The sequence below is a fragment of the Arvicanthis niloticus genome, chromosome 15 (assembly GCF_011762505.2).
Source record: "Arvicanthis niloticus isolate mArvNil1 chromosome 15, mArvNil1.pat.X, whole genome shotgun sequence".
NCBI classification, from domain to species: Eukaryota; Metazoa; Chordata; class Mammalia; order Rodentia; family Muridae; genus Arvicanthis; species Arvicanthis niloticus.
The window spans coordinates 37809950-37824590 of NC_047672.1; the positions used below are offsets into that span (position 1 = coordinate 37809950).

Sequence of the window (14641 nt, forward strand, 5' to 3'; positions counted from 1 at the left end):
ATTACTTGGGAGGGGGGAGAGAAAGGTAATTGGTAATCCCTCCCACAATTACGTAATCTTTATCATCTTCTAGACATTCCCTTTACAGAAGTCACTTGTGGCACTTTGTTAGACATTGAGCCAACAGAGGATTCCTTTGTTGATTGCCCTTGGAAGTAAATCTAAAATAGATATGAAAGACTCATAGGTGTATTTGTCTTTGAGTTAAGCACAATTACTTCTCATTTTCAGAAGGCAGCTGGTTCCTTTGTGTTCCAGCTGGTCCTGTTTGGCTCTTAGGTGTGGCTGCATTTCACTGGGTGCATCTGGTTTCTCCTCCAGGAAAAACAAGCCAGAGGGCATTTCGAGGAGGAGGAAGAGAAAGTGGCACTACCCGTTTGGCATCAACCCTGACCTCTCCCTCCTTTCCTGCCTTTTAACATGCTTGACACCCCATACTCCTCTCCACTTGTCTGTCTCTATGCAGCCTCTGCTGCTTTGAAACTTGCTATGTATATAGCTGGCCTTGAACGCACAGAGATCCAAGTGTCCTTGCCTCCTGAGTGCTGAGATTAAAGGCTTGTGCCACACCCCTGGCTCCTGCCTGTTCTCATCTTGCATATTTCCTGGCATGTATCCCTCCCCTCGCCTGGTAACTGATGCCCACTGGGCTACTCCAAGTAGCCACCATTAGACACAGCACTTTGATTTCAGTAGCCATAGAGACTTGGGGAAGTTAGGAAGCTCAGCCCCTGACCAGCTAAACACCGTAGAGTATAGCCACCCCCAGACCTGGTGCCACAAAGGGCAAGTCCCTAGAGTGCTGAGTATGGTTATGACAGTATGGGGGTCGCCATTTTACTCTGGTGTCTGTGTAGCCAAAACCAAAGATGACTGTTCCGGGGTGCTCTGGGCTCTTGGTTTCAGGGGTGTACAAATTAGATTTAAAAACCATGTTCAAGTCTTAACTTTTGCTATTTGAATAAAGCAGGATTTGACAGAAGGAGGAGGAGGAGGAAGAGGAGGAGGAGGAAGAGGAAGAGGAAGAGGAAGAGGAGGAGGAGGAGGCTGATTAAGTGCAGAATTCCAATTCTAGGGGACCTGAAATCCTCTTTTGGCCTCTGAAGGCACTGCATGCATGTGATATAGATACATACACATATAAGTCCAACAGTCATACACATAAAATAAATATTTAAAAAACAAAATGTGGTATTGTTTTTATTTTATAATACTAGTGAAATAAAATTTAATAGTGTTCTTATTTGGGAATTTGTAAATGACTATCTGGGATTGCTAGCATTTCTTCTACTAATTGTTTTCCCCCTTTCTCGTCATAGACCAGTCCTTTCATATTTCCTAATTATTTCAGGGGCGTTTTAAACAGTGGGTCCTACCTCTAGTGTGTCCACTGGTGGCTGGAAACAACTGAGCATGTCTCTATTACTCTTTACCTGTTTTGTTTCCTTCATCTTCAAGATGGTGTTAATACTTAATATCTGCCTTTCCTGCTTTACTAGAAGTTCAGTGTCTGACCCCTGATATAATAGCTGTTAAATAATTTTTCATCACTGGAAGACTAGGAAGAACCATTGCTTCTTGTATGACATAGTAGGCAACTGAATATTCATGAAAAACATTGTATATTTGTGGGGAAGGCTTTAGTTCCTGTAAATATAGTTTTTGTGCTACAGGAGACCAACAAAACAGAATTTATACATGCCCATCAACCTAGCTTCCCATGCAGCTTCTCTACTTTTTTACTTTTTCTCAGAATACATTATGGAATAATGAGTTAATGAAACAATTAGTGTTAGTATGAGAATCTGAATATGATATTTTATAAAGTTCTGTGTGTGTTCCAGGATGATATCTGCTTAATAGTGCAAAATTTGGGACATTTTCGACAGGAAAATACCTTTCCTAGCCTTAGAAAATAAATAGTATTTAGGACACCACACTCTATTGAGTCTCTGTGAAAATACTGTGTCTTTGTGAAATAAAATTATTTGGATTACAGCTAGGTTATGTAAGGTCACCATAACAAAAATTTTAAATGAATTACCATCCAGTGACAATTAACAGACTGTTTAGGTATAGTATATTTCAATAAACCAAAAAAGTATCAAACAAAAGAATCTCTAACATAAATCCTATTGTAAAGAAAGCCATTAGAATTTACTTTTCATATTGATGAGGCAAACATCCTCTGAATAAAGTTAATCCTTGATGAAACCATTTAAAGAGTCATTTTCATCTCCCTAGGTAAGTATCCTAGTGGTGTCCTTGTTGGTGGTGGTGTTTTTGTTGTTTTGTTATTGTTGTGTTGCTTGTTATTTAAAAGTTTACAATCCCTGGAATGCAGAGTTGTTTCCTCTAGATTTGCTCTTTTTTATTTCAAGAACACATTCCCCAGACAGACAATTTACATTCTTTTGGGTCTTTCCTATTTTGTTTCTATTTTCCTTTTTTTTTTTTTTTAGACAAACTCTCATTAAGTTGTCTTGACTGACTTTAGCTCACTTTGTAAACCATGCTGGCCTTGAACTTGTAATCAATCTCTGCCTTCCAGGTGCTCAGATTACAGGAAGAAACTCTAATATCTGGCTACCTGGTAATGTTGACCTAATTCATCTGCTATTTGATTTTGTCACTCTAAAGGCCTTATGTGACAAACTTTTATAAAATTCCCAGTGTTCTCTAATACTTTCTAATGCCCTAAACCTGTCTTCACTTTATTCTATAAACTACTATCACCATCATATGTGTCTATTTATCGCTTCTTTATTCTTAATTTCTAAGCTCCATGAGGACAGGTCTAGTCCTATTGCCCAGCATGAAGTAAGCATCAAACAACTTGTATGAAACTTAAAACTAAAAATTCATTAGAAAAGGCTTGAAATCAAAGAAAAATAATGATTTTTTTTTATCTTTAGGGTTTTAGGGAATAGGAAAAAAATTCATCAGAATCACAAATAAGGCCATGCCAACGGAAGCTACTGAATTAAATCCAGTTGCAGGAGCCTTGTTCTTTTGGAGATTTGGAGAATGAGATTTGCAGGACTCTCCTTGCCAACCATAGTAACAGTGACACATAAATCCATTCTTCATATTCATTATTGTCTTCAGCTTATTTTTTGGAGAAATGACAAAATTGAAACTCTTGTTTGTGACATAATTCTTGCGGCTATCCTCAGGCATATGCAGATAAAAGGAGGATTCGGGTGTTTTTCGAACACATCTTCCATGACTGGTACATAGACTTTGACTACAGAGCTTTGCTGCTGATGTTACATTGATAACATAGGGGCCCAATTGCCCATGAACAGTTTGTTGCACAGATAAGCAAGTATTCTGTAGAAAAAGAGAGAGAGAGAGATGCTTATAGAACAAACAGAACGGAGTCCAGAAAAAATAAACTCATATGTATGCAGTCAAGTAATCTTTGACAGGGGTGTCAAAAATACATAGCATAGGAAAAACCAGCTTGTTAACTAATAGTGTTGGGGAAAAATTGTCTAAGCAAAATTGAACCACTCGCTTACATAACAGAAAACTTAACAAAAAGTGGATTAAACTTAAACACAAAGAACCAGAAACTGATAAAACCTTTAAGCAGAAAGCATGCTTTTCTTCCTGCTTCCTGTCAACTGACACATCTTTTTTGCAGGAGACCAGAAGCACTGGTGACAGAAGACAAAAGGAACAAGAGGAACTACGTCAGACTAAACACTGCTGCATACACAGAAAAAGCAAAACTGTTAATGGAATGAGAAGGTATTCTACAAAGTAATGGAAAAGATGTGCAAAATTCCTATTTCCTGCAGTAACTAGCTCCACATCTAGAAGTGACTCAAAATAACATGCACAATAACTGAAAAGAACAAAACAAAACAAAACAAAACAAACAAACACCAGCATAGCCAGGTTTGATGGTATAGGCCTATAACCTCAGCTATCTGGGAGGCTAGGGCAAAAGAATCACAAGTCTGAGGCTTGAGTGGCCTACAGAGTTGAGTGAAAGACCCTCCAAGACAACTTAAGATCTCGTCTAAAAAATATGGATAAGTAAACATGATGGCACACATCTTTAATTAGCACTTAATTGGAAGGCAGAGGCATGTGGATCCCTTTGAGTTCAATGCCAGACTAGTTTATACAGAAAGTTCTAGGCCAGTTATATAGGGAGATTTTTGTCTCAAAAAGAAAAAGGTGGCTAGCTCACTTGTACAAATAAATAAAAGAGACATAAATAAACATTTTTAATTCTCAAAAAGGTGTAAATCAAGGGTACAATGAGACATTACCATATACCCATAAGGTTGGCTACTATTAGTATACATGTAGAGATTACATGTATTGATGACATTGTTTGAAACCCCTTTAGCCTGCTAATTTAAATGTAAAAAGATACAAGACCTAAGGAATATAGTATGGAAGGTCCTTAAAGATTAAAAATAGAACTATCATATGCACACATATATATGCATATACTCACATATGGGTATATATACAAAAAAGTATAAATTATGATCTGGAAGTGGCATCCACACTTCTATATTCAATGCAGGGCTATTCTTTGTAGTCAAAAACTGTAACTAACCCAAGTGTTCATCAAGAGATGTATGAATAATGATCATGTGATATATACAATGGAATATATCTCAATCCTTAAAAATGAAAGAAGATTCTGCCACTTGGAAAAAAGCTAGTGAACACAGAAGACATTATTCTAAGTCATCAAACACGTACCAAAATTCACCACAGTATGAGTCCACTTGTACATGAGTTATCTAAATTGTCAAATCAATACACTGAAAGGCGCATGCATGCTAGACAAACAAATGTTACAAACCTGCTGTAGAACATGATAGCTATAATTTACAATGCTGGATTTATGACTTTCCAAAATTGTTATAAAATAAATGTTAGGTTCAATATTCTAACTTCAAACTTTTAAAAGTATCAATCAACTATCCTATAAATACAGTTTCCTTCCACACAAACTTTTATTACAAGCCACCATCAAACTAAAAAAATAATTGTAAAGAATCTATTCTTCATAATAAGAAAATGATTTTCAATTTTTCATAATAACTTGTGTTAGGTATATATAACAGCATTTTTTGACTAAAATTCCTACATTGTGAGTTGAATTCTAGTACAGTTTTTAAATGAAGAAAGTAAGACTGAGAGCAGTTACTTACATGCCCCAAATTATACCCTTAGGATATAATAATCAGCTTCTTACTTTAGGCTGTCCAATTGAAGATTATGCCTATGCACCCCTCTGTTAGCCACAGTCTAGTATAGAATTGGGTGATCGGTGTTCATCCCTACAGTCTTTGAACTTCGTTAAAGAACAAAGAAACAAACAATCAGCAGCCAACGGATGTGAGAAAACATTTTTGAAAAATTTTAAAATTGTTCCAAACTTTTAAAATCACTAGCCAGGACGGCAGTCCTCAACCTGTGAGTCTCTATCCCTTTGTTAACCTCTATCTCCAAAAATGCCTGTTCATAACAGTAGTCAAATTACAGGTCTGAAGTAGCAATGAGAATAATTTGATCGTTGGAGAGTCAGTCACCAGAACATGAGGAGCTGTTTCAAAGGGTCGCAGCGTTAGGAAGGTTGAGAACCACTCACTAGGATGTCATAGTAACGGAGAAATCACTACTGACCTTTGTATCAGCATAGTCATATCCTCCCCACAAGATTACTCCTGCTGCTCCCAGTGCAGCACTTTCACCAATTGTGTGCACTAAGTCCTCCTAGAAAAGAGAAGGACCAGGAGAAATTGTTACCAGGTCATGTTAAGCACCGCTTATTCATTAAGATGATATATATATATATATATATAAACAGCTATAGAAGAACTGGAAAAGGTGATTTGGGCACCTCTTAGATTATCTGATAATACTCCAGTGTTCCAGGAAAGGCTCTAAATACTGAGGCTATAAAGACAAATAGAGTCTAATCCTTGATCTGGAGTTCCATAAAATATTGTTTACGATAGACATATAAACATTAAAGACAGCACAATGAACTAACAGCCATATTTGGGAGAGAAGTAAAGATATATGAATCCTTGTATATGAACAGAACCAATCTCCATGCATAGTGTGCTGAAGAAAAGAAAAACACAGTTCTAGGTATGAGATACCTCAAGAAACCCCCCAGAGGCCTTGTAACAATCAGCTCTTTCAGTCTCTCTTAGTTGTCCTACTACTTGAGGCGACCCTAGTGATGAGCACAGCACACATCTTGGTTATAAGATACAGAGCAATCAAGTGAGACTGAACTAGATTCTCCTCCTTATTGGCTAAATTTTCTAGTCCCAGAAGATGCTGTGCAGGCTACTAGGAGACAAAAGGGCATTAGTGGTCCCACCCACCTGTGAACCCTACAAATTATGAGACCAACACACCAAGCAAGATGTGCCCACTATTTTTATGGGGGTAACCAACTGCTTCATCTGATTGGATTTGAGGCTTGTTCCACAGAAACAGAATCCATGCATCCTGTTATAAACCTGGTCAAAAGCCAATCTCTCTCTAATTAGAATTAAGACATAATCAGCAGCTCAACAAGAGGGAGACCATGACTGGTACCAGAAACTAACTACTCAGTGACAATGACAGTGGGAACATGGTTAGTGGAGGAGCGTCTTCCACCACTAACTTACTAAACCAGTGTAATTTCTAACAACCAACAGTGCACATTTGTCTTTATACCCATATATAAGTGTAGTTTTCACCCCTCATCAAAGAAACTTCTCTTTGCAACAGAGAAAACTACAACCACAATCAACCAAAATGCAGAGCTGTGGACCCCTGTCCTAATACATCCACACATTCCAACCCTAAAGGCTCAGGGACTATTGTGGAAGATGGAATGGAAAGACTGTAAGAACCAGAGGACCAGGGAGCTAACTGTGAGATTGTATCTTCTAACAATAGCAGAATCTATACCCATGAAGTCTCACCAACTTGACTGCGAAAATGTAGATTGAACAAGGATTTCTCTTTGCAACAGAGACCTTTACCTCAACCACAGTTAAACTAATTGTGGAGTTTTGAATCCCTGTACCAATAGATACATCCACAAAACATTCCCACCCCCAATGCTCAGGGAACATTGAACAAGAATGACAGCAATAAACATGTCAAACTGGATGGAGAAAAGCCCATGAGGCCTCAACTCTACACAAAGAACTACCTAAAGGACAAGGCAACTGAAGAAAGCTGGGAATGGAAGAGGGGACTTTCCCTAGGGAAGAGCACAATAATTGGTTGTCTAGTGCCAAACATCAGCCTTGAAAACGTACATATAAGTAGCATTATATAGATTGAACAGGTTATACTTAAGAACAAATGTATATACACATACATATATACATGTAATAATTAGTTTTTTTAAAAGGCTGTAAATTTGAAGGAAGTGGGGAGAGGTACGTAGGAGTGTATGGAAGAGTTTGGGGGAGAAGAAAAATGTTGTGATCAAATGATAAATATATTTTACATAAAGATATTTTAATATTTTATGTCAAAAATCACCCATAATAAGAAAAGTCAGGCTATATGAGCAAGCTGAATACTATTCTTTAGTTACATTTATATAATATCAAACTTCCTTCTAAATATTTATACTTAGACTCATAGACAAATGCTACTCCCAGGCTTAACAGAGAAGCTTTTCTTTTTAATGAAAGGCTTTATGAATGCAGTAATTCAAGCTGCTCAAGGTGCTGAGAATAAGAGACAGTTGAGTACTCAGTGCTAAACATAATAGCTGCCCCAACCCCTCTAAGGTTCTCAATAGAAATGTGGATAAAGGCTGCAAAATTCTGTCTTTAAAGAGTGATATAATCATTTGAAACATGATGTCAACGCAGCTACAGTTGAGTTTACTGAACAAGCACAAGACTGGACCTGTCAACAGTGGATCACGAATGGGAGGAGCTCGTGGACTCTACCCTCCTCGCCATTCTAGTGGCTAGAAGAGAGTCTAGGAGAGTCAGTCATTGTCTTCAGTTGTACACCCAGAGATGAGTCCACTAGGTACCAATGGATAGTTCCAAACCCACAGCCTCATTGACAGCCCTTGTTAAAAATCAAGGTCACAAAACAGAATAAAAGGACATGAATGTGATAGAGATTCGTAGAAGGGAATGGTCACAGGAAAGGAAAAAAATAGGAGGGGGTAGGGAATGAGGATAGTCAAAATGTATTATATAATGTATGAAATTGTCAAAGAGAGAATGTTATCAATAGGAAAAGTCTTTCCTATAAGTATTTACTACTAGAAAAGTACAAATTTACAACTCTGGTAAAATTCCTTTTTTTTTCAGCTATGTAAAAAAAACATTGGGTAGGGATGTCAAGATGGTAAAGAGCAAAGACAATAAATAACTAGGGATGATGAGGGTTGTTTTGTGAAAAACTATAAAGGCCCAACACGTGCAACATCAATCCAGAAAAAAAAGAAGGGAAGATATTAGAGTTATTTCTAACCTGGACATGTAATTCTTAGCTACCTGTTAGATAGTAGAAAGAGAAGGAAGAAGGCATTCAGATGACTCTTAAGTTGAGTAACCGTGTAGATTATAAATTGAGGAGGAGGTTATGTTCAGGGTTGTAGGCCAAAAATAACTAATGAGACGCAGAATGAGGGGGGGAGGCAAGATAAGGAAATGGTCTAAATGTTTTCCTCTCTCACGATATATTAGAGATTCTTTGAAGAGCTGGGGCACTCAAGGACCAGATGAGTAAACTTTCATGCCACAACCAAGCATCCCTACACTATAGAAAAGCTCCAATTGAACTTAGTTAGCAAAAATTAAGTATCTCTTATTTGAAAGGCTTGACGACTACTTCAAATAGTAGAACTACTTCAAGTTTCTGACTTTCTCAGATTTTTATCTTTAGCTTCATGTGTATGTGTGTGGGATATGTGCACATGAGAGATTCCAGAAGAGAGTGTTGGAGTCTGTGGAGTCAGAGTTACAGGCAGTTGTAACCTGCCTGATATAGATGCTGGGAATTAAACTCGGGTCTTTATAAGGGCTGTATGTGCCCCACGTGCTGAGGCATCTCTCCAGATCCTACTCTTATACTTTAAATGTAAATTATAGGCCATCCCCTCTGAACTCTGCTTCATAAACCAATAAACTATATACTATACTCATGAGAAAGTATACAGTATCTTAAAACTATTATTAATAAGTTTAATGTTTCCCTGATGTGTATGTATCACTTGTCAACAACAGTAGAGATTATTTACACCTATTGTCTAAGAAACATAACTTTTCAATGGGAGTTTTCATTCAAAAAAGTTTTGTTGATTTTTCAAATGTGTCCTGGCAAAAGACTTGTCTTATGTTTAAGGAATGTGGTACCATTTATATCGTAGAAGAATGAGTTCTTTCCTTGTATTACTTTAAAAATTGCAGACCAAAAAGACTAGTGGAAGGATCCATAAGCAGAAATCCCCAAACCTAAAATGCTCTAAAATCTGAAACTCTGAACAGATCTGCTGCAACAAGAGAAACATTCTACACCTGACCTCAAGTGGCCAGTCACAGGAAAAACATAGACACATTAAAACATTCTTAACTCACCATTTGCTGTTAAGATGAACCCTCTAGCTTCTTGAAATATTAGTTTTACTGTTAGTATTAATAACAGTGTTATTGACCTGTCATAATCATTAAATGAGTTTGAATGAATAACTATAACCTCTAAAATTAATTCTTTGAAATTCCCACACTATTTTATGCAATGTGTTTTAACCACTCTCCTCCCCCAACTACTATAAAACCTACCCCTCCTCCCTTCCCCATTCAACTTTGTGTCCTCCTTCTGTGTTTTTAACACATCAAGTACAATTTGTGCTGCCCATATACTCTTACATGTGTGACAATCAGCTGGATCATGGTTAACCTCCCAGGTGTCATACTCCTTCTCCCAGGAGCTATTAGGTACTCAGCTCCTCATCTGGGGCTGAAACTTTGTGTCCACTTCCTCTCTAGAATTTGGCTTGGCTTCAGCTTATGTTGGTCTTAGGCATGCTGTCACAACCACTCTTGAGTCCATAAGTGCAACCCCTATAGCTCTACAATGATCCAAACCTTAGGAGGAGTGAGAGTGATATATATCCCACTGAGGCTGAACATTCCATTGTCTCTTATTACTCTCTATACCTTGGCCAGTTGTCAGTCTCTATATTAATCACCATCCACTGCAAAAAAACGCTCATTTTCTTTCTGTTGATTTAGTAGAACAATAGTAATAGTTCTTCACTAAAGCTTATGACCCACCTAGCCAAAGGTTCTTGATCCCAATAATGGTGCCAAGCACAGTTTTCATCTTGTGAAACAGGCCTTAAATCCAACCAGAAAGTAGTTGGCTACCCATGATGTTGGTGTTAATCCTGCACCAATCGGCTTACTTACCAGGCTGGTAGTTATTGTCACTCAATATAGTCTTTTTGCCAAAAGAATTTGAAAAGGTGATATTTGAGAGATCTATCAGTTGAAGGAGAGTTCGATGAACAGACTTTGGAAACCAAAAGCCATGCCTTAAAGTATTCAGAGAAGTGGATTTCAAAACAGTATTTATTATTATTATTAGGTGTGTGTGTGTGTGTGTGTGTGTGTGTGTGTGTGTGTGTGTGTGTGTGAAGATACACTGCAACCATGCATGTGTGGAGATTAGAGAACAACTTTCAGGAACTGGTTCTCTCTTTTCATTGTGGGTTATAGCGATCAAACTCAGGATGTCAGGTCTGCAAAGCAAGTAATTTTACCAGCGGAACCTCCCACCTCTAGCCCAGACTGGCTTCTGAAATAAAGACTTAGTCTATGCTGTGTTTGAAATAGTATTAAAACTAATGGTGTAAGGTTATCCAAAGACAAAGTAACTCTACATGCATGAACTTCCTAAGAATTAATATTGCACTAAAATCTAGGTTTCTTTCTGGTACAGGAAGTAGCTCATAAAAAAACAAACAAACAAAAAACAAACAAACAAAAGTAAAGAAAAACCCAGGTAAAAGTGAATTCATGTTTGAGTGAAAGTGGACTATTTTTTACCATAAGGTTGTGATTCTTTTTGTCCTAAACTTATTGAATGAACATACCATTTTGAATAACGTTAGTAATCTTGTGATGATAAAACTAGATAGTCTAATTAATAGCATATGATAAATACTAGGTTGACAGGTTTTATTCTGAACTTTTAGGAAGAGTTGCTTCTGCATTTAAGTGCCCTTACTATGATGTAGTGGTCTAAAGAAGTGAGCTCTGATAGTCTTACCTCTGTGTTAGTCATCATAATGGAGCTGCTGGCACTCAGATAGGGTTCGTAATTTTCTCACAGATCCATCTGCCTAATGGCTGCATCCACACAGCAATGTCCCAAGTGACAATCTAGCTGATGTTTGAGCACTTCTAGAATCTGCAAACTCATTATTTCCCAGGCAAGTTCACCAAATATTTCTAAGCTTCATATTCAGTGCTAACGTTGAGGATATCCCTGTCCTGGCTTCATTTCCCATTGCTATAAGATACTCTGATGGAAACAGCTTATGAAAGAATGTGGTTACAATCACTCACAACGTGAGGTTACAGCCCAGCATTTACAAGAAGTCAAAGCAGCAAGGACTACAAGCAGCCAGTCACACTCGGTCCTGAGCAGACAAAGGTTGGATGCCTGCATGTTTCCTATTAGTCGGTTCACTTTCTCCTGTTTTATTCAGTCCAGGATCTGAATCCGGGAAATACTACATCCCATTTTTAGTTCTTCCCATATCAACTAGCAAATTCAAGGCATTTCCCCCACAGACGTGACCACAGGGCAACCCAATCTAAACAATTCTTCACCGAGAGAGAACCTCTTCCCAGGTGATTCTAAATTGTATCAAGTGACAGTTACAACCAATTATAAAAATATCTATTTATATAAACTACACAATCCATTGACACTATTAGCCCATATTGTGGACTCCTAAGAAACAGACAATAGAATCCACGCCATCTTTTCGCAAATATAATACTGTATAATGAAGAGTTCAGTTGGTTAATACCAAAACCACAAGAGCCCTTATGAGAAACTCTTGTGAGTTCTAAATGAGTTTGTTTGTTTGTTTGTTTGTTTTCAAAACAGGGTTTCTCTGTTGTAACACTAGCTGTATAGATGAAGGTTTTTTGTTTTGTTTTTCCCCTTTCCTTCTCCCTCTTGCTTCAGCCCTGCTCCCTCTGGCTTATTATTATTATTATTATTATTATTATTATTATTATTATTATTATTATATCGTAAGTACACTGTAGCTGTCTTCAGACACCCTATAAGAGGGCATCAGATCTCATTACAGATGGTTGTGAGCCACCATGTGGTTGCTGGGATTTGAACTCACAACCTCCAGAAGAGCAGTCAGTGCTCTTAACCACTGAGCCATCTTACCAGCCTCTAAATGAGTTTTTGTATCTTCTAAAATTCTAAATAGCATGTCTAATCAGTTGTTTGGAATTTCAGAATTAAGTTGACATTTGAATAAATACACTCCTTTAATACTAGAATGACATTTTAATGAGAAATAAATATCACCCAAAGATTTCTTTCTAAACTTAACGTATATTCTATTAACCTTATATTGGGTTTATGTGATTTTTTTTCTTACCTCTGATAGAGCCTCAATACTCTGCAAATAAAATGGTCTGGAAAAAATAAAAACTGGCAAAGCATAGTCCTTTCTAGCCATCTCGGCAACTCTTAGGGCTTCTCTCACTCGAAAGTGAACGAATTTCAGTGCATTTAAGTTTGATTTTAATATTTTACTCAAATATATAGAAGGATAAAGTGCCGCACTTTTTTCCCACAGCCACATGAGTTGGTCATTGCGGAAAATTTCATCATCTGGGCAACTACCTGTGTAGAACTCTGGATTTATCCGGTAATCATAGTTATAGCAATCTGGATAGAGATAGAAGCCCCATAAACGCTTTGGTCTCATTTCTAAAGCCAACGTGAGAGTAACGTTCATAAAACTTCTTCCAGCATTTTCAAATTCTTGCTGGGCAACTGTTCTCACTTTCGTTTCCGCCCAGTCAGGATGGTGGTGTCGAGTGAAGGCTAGCGAGTGGTTTTTATATATTATTCTGCTGCCCCAATTCCTATCCCACTGGGGTCTCCAGCCTTCCCAGTCGATGACAGCAAGTCCTTCTGATCTCCACAAAGTGACAGCATCCGCAATGTCACTGGCACTTTTCCTGAGGTGCTCAGAGAGGTTCACATTCTGAGGTATTCCACCATAGAAGGATGTTCCATCTTCAGAGAAATACGGATAATACCCGAGTTCCTTTGGATAAAATACGGCAATAGTGGATCCACTCTGTGTTTCGAAAGGATTTTGAATGATGTTAAACTTTTGAAGATTCATATTTACATCGAAATTATTTTTACAAAACAAAGTAGGGGCAGCCCAGAAAACGTTGAAAGGTTGGTCCTTGATCACAGGGGGCATTGCTGGTTTGAGAGCTGCCTGGGCGACCAGAACAAAGAGCAACAGTTCACCAAGCTGCGCCACCCACTGGCTACACATGGATTGTTGTTTTCAGCATGAGGAAGTGTGCTAAAAGCAAGAACAAACATTCACATGAAGGATTCAAATGCCTGGCTAGTTTCATAGTGTAAATTAAATATTTTCAAAGAGTTACAGGGTTTATTAACTCACTTATTCATGGTATCATCTGAACAAGAGAAGAAAAATGAGACTTTTGTTCCCTCCTTGAAATGTTGAAGGAGACTTAATGAATACGAACTAGAAATTTCATACAGATCCTCTTCCATGTAAACGCTGTGCTCATCTGTGCAAATTTGCTATTTGTTCTGAATTTAATTTCCCATAATTCTGAGTACATGACCCAAACCATCGTACACCAGCAAGCCTTTGGTGTGAGGCCAACTAGAAAAAGAGCACCTCAATAAACTGTTACATCTTTCTATTAATTATTAGAAAAGAAATTCTAAAAACATGGCCACTTGGAAATTAACAAATATTGGCATTTGAGCAAATATTACATAGGAAAAAAATAATGGCCTGTATTAACAAAAACTAGTATCCCGTGTGGAATCTGAAGCATACTGACCTTAATGGTTTATTTGATTGTTTCTAAAACACAGAAGGGTTCCCACAGGAATCGCGTAAGATGACACAGAAACTAAAGGTGTCCTCAGTCTTCTGTTGGTGATCGTAGATTTGGCTAACGTCTTTTCTTGGGCATAGAGATAAACATTTAAAAACTATTATTTCTTAAAGAGCACTATTCTTCTATGAAAAAATTGGGCCGTATTCTCAGCAGCAAAGTTGCAAGTAAAATTCAGCCTTTTAGTCACACATAGTCAGTTAAGACAAAAAAAAAAAAAAAAAAAAAAAAACTGCCAAAGAATCTTGCCAGAACATAAGAACTAAGGGGGAGATACATTCCAGCCAATCAGATTGTATCCTGAAAGCAATATGGCTGAAGTTGTCTAGCAAAGTTACTTTGTTATATAGTGTACATATTTAAAAATAAGGTATGCTGGTTAGTTTGGGCTGTTAACTTGACACAATCTAGAATCACATGGTAAGAGAGTCTCTACTGGGAAATTATTTACATAAAAA

The 14641-nt window shown here is 37.5% G+C and overlaps 1 protein-coding gene across 1 annotated transcript; it reads right to left on the reverse strand.

Annotated features, from left to right (window-relative positions):
* Positions 1 to 2063: 2063 nt before the first annotated feature.
* LOC117720877 (hyaluronidase-4-like) lies at positions 2064 to 14410 on the reverse strand. Its single transcript, XM_034519579.2, has 4 exons — positions 14127 to 14410; positions 12659 to 13609; positions 5662 to 5751; positions 2064 to 3333 (listed from the first exon to the last, which is right to left on the reverse strand). Exons 2-4 carry the CDS (start codon positions 13577 to 13579, stop codon positions 2920 to 2922), a joined length of 1425 nt encoding a protein of 474 aa, XP_034375470.1. The 5' UTR covers positions 13580 to 13609; positions 14127 to 14410; the 3' UTR covers positions 2064 to 2919.
* Positions 14411 to 14641: the final 231 nt, after the last annotated feature.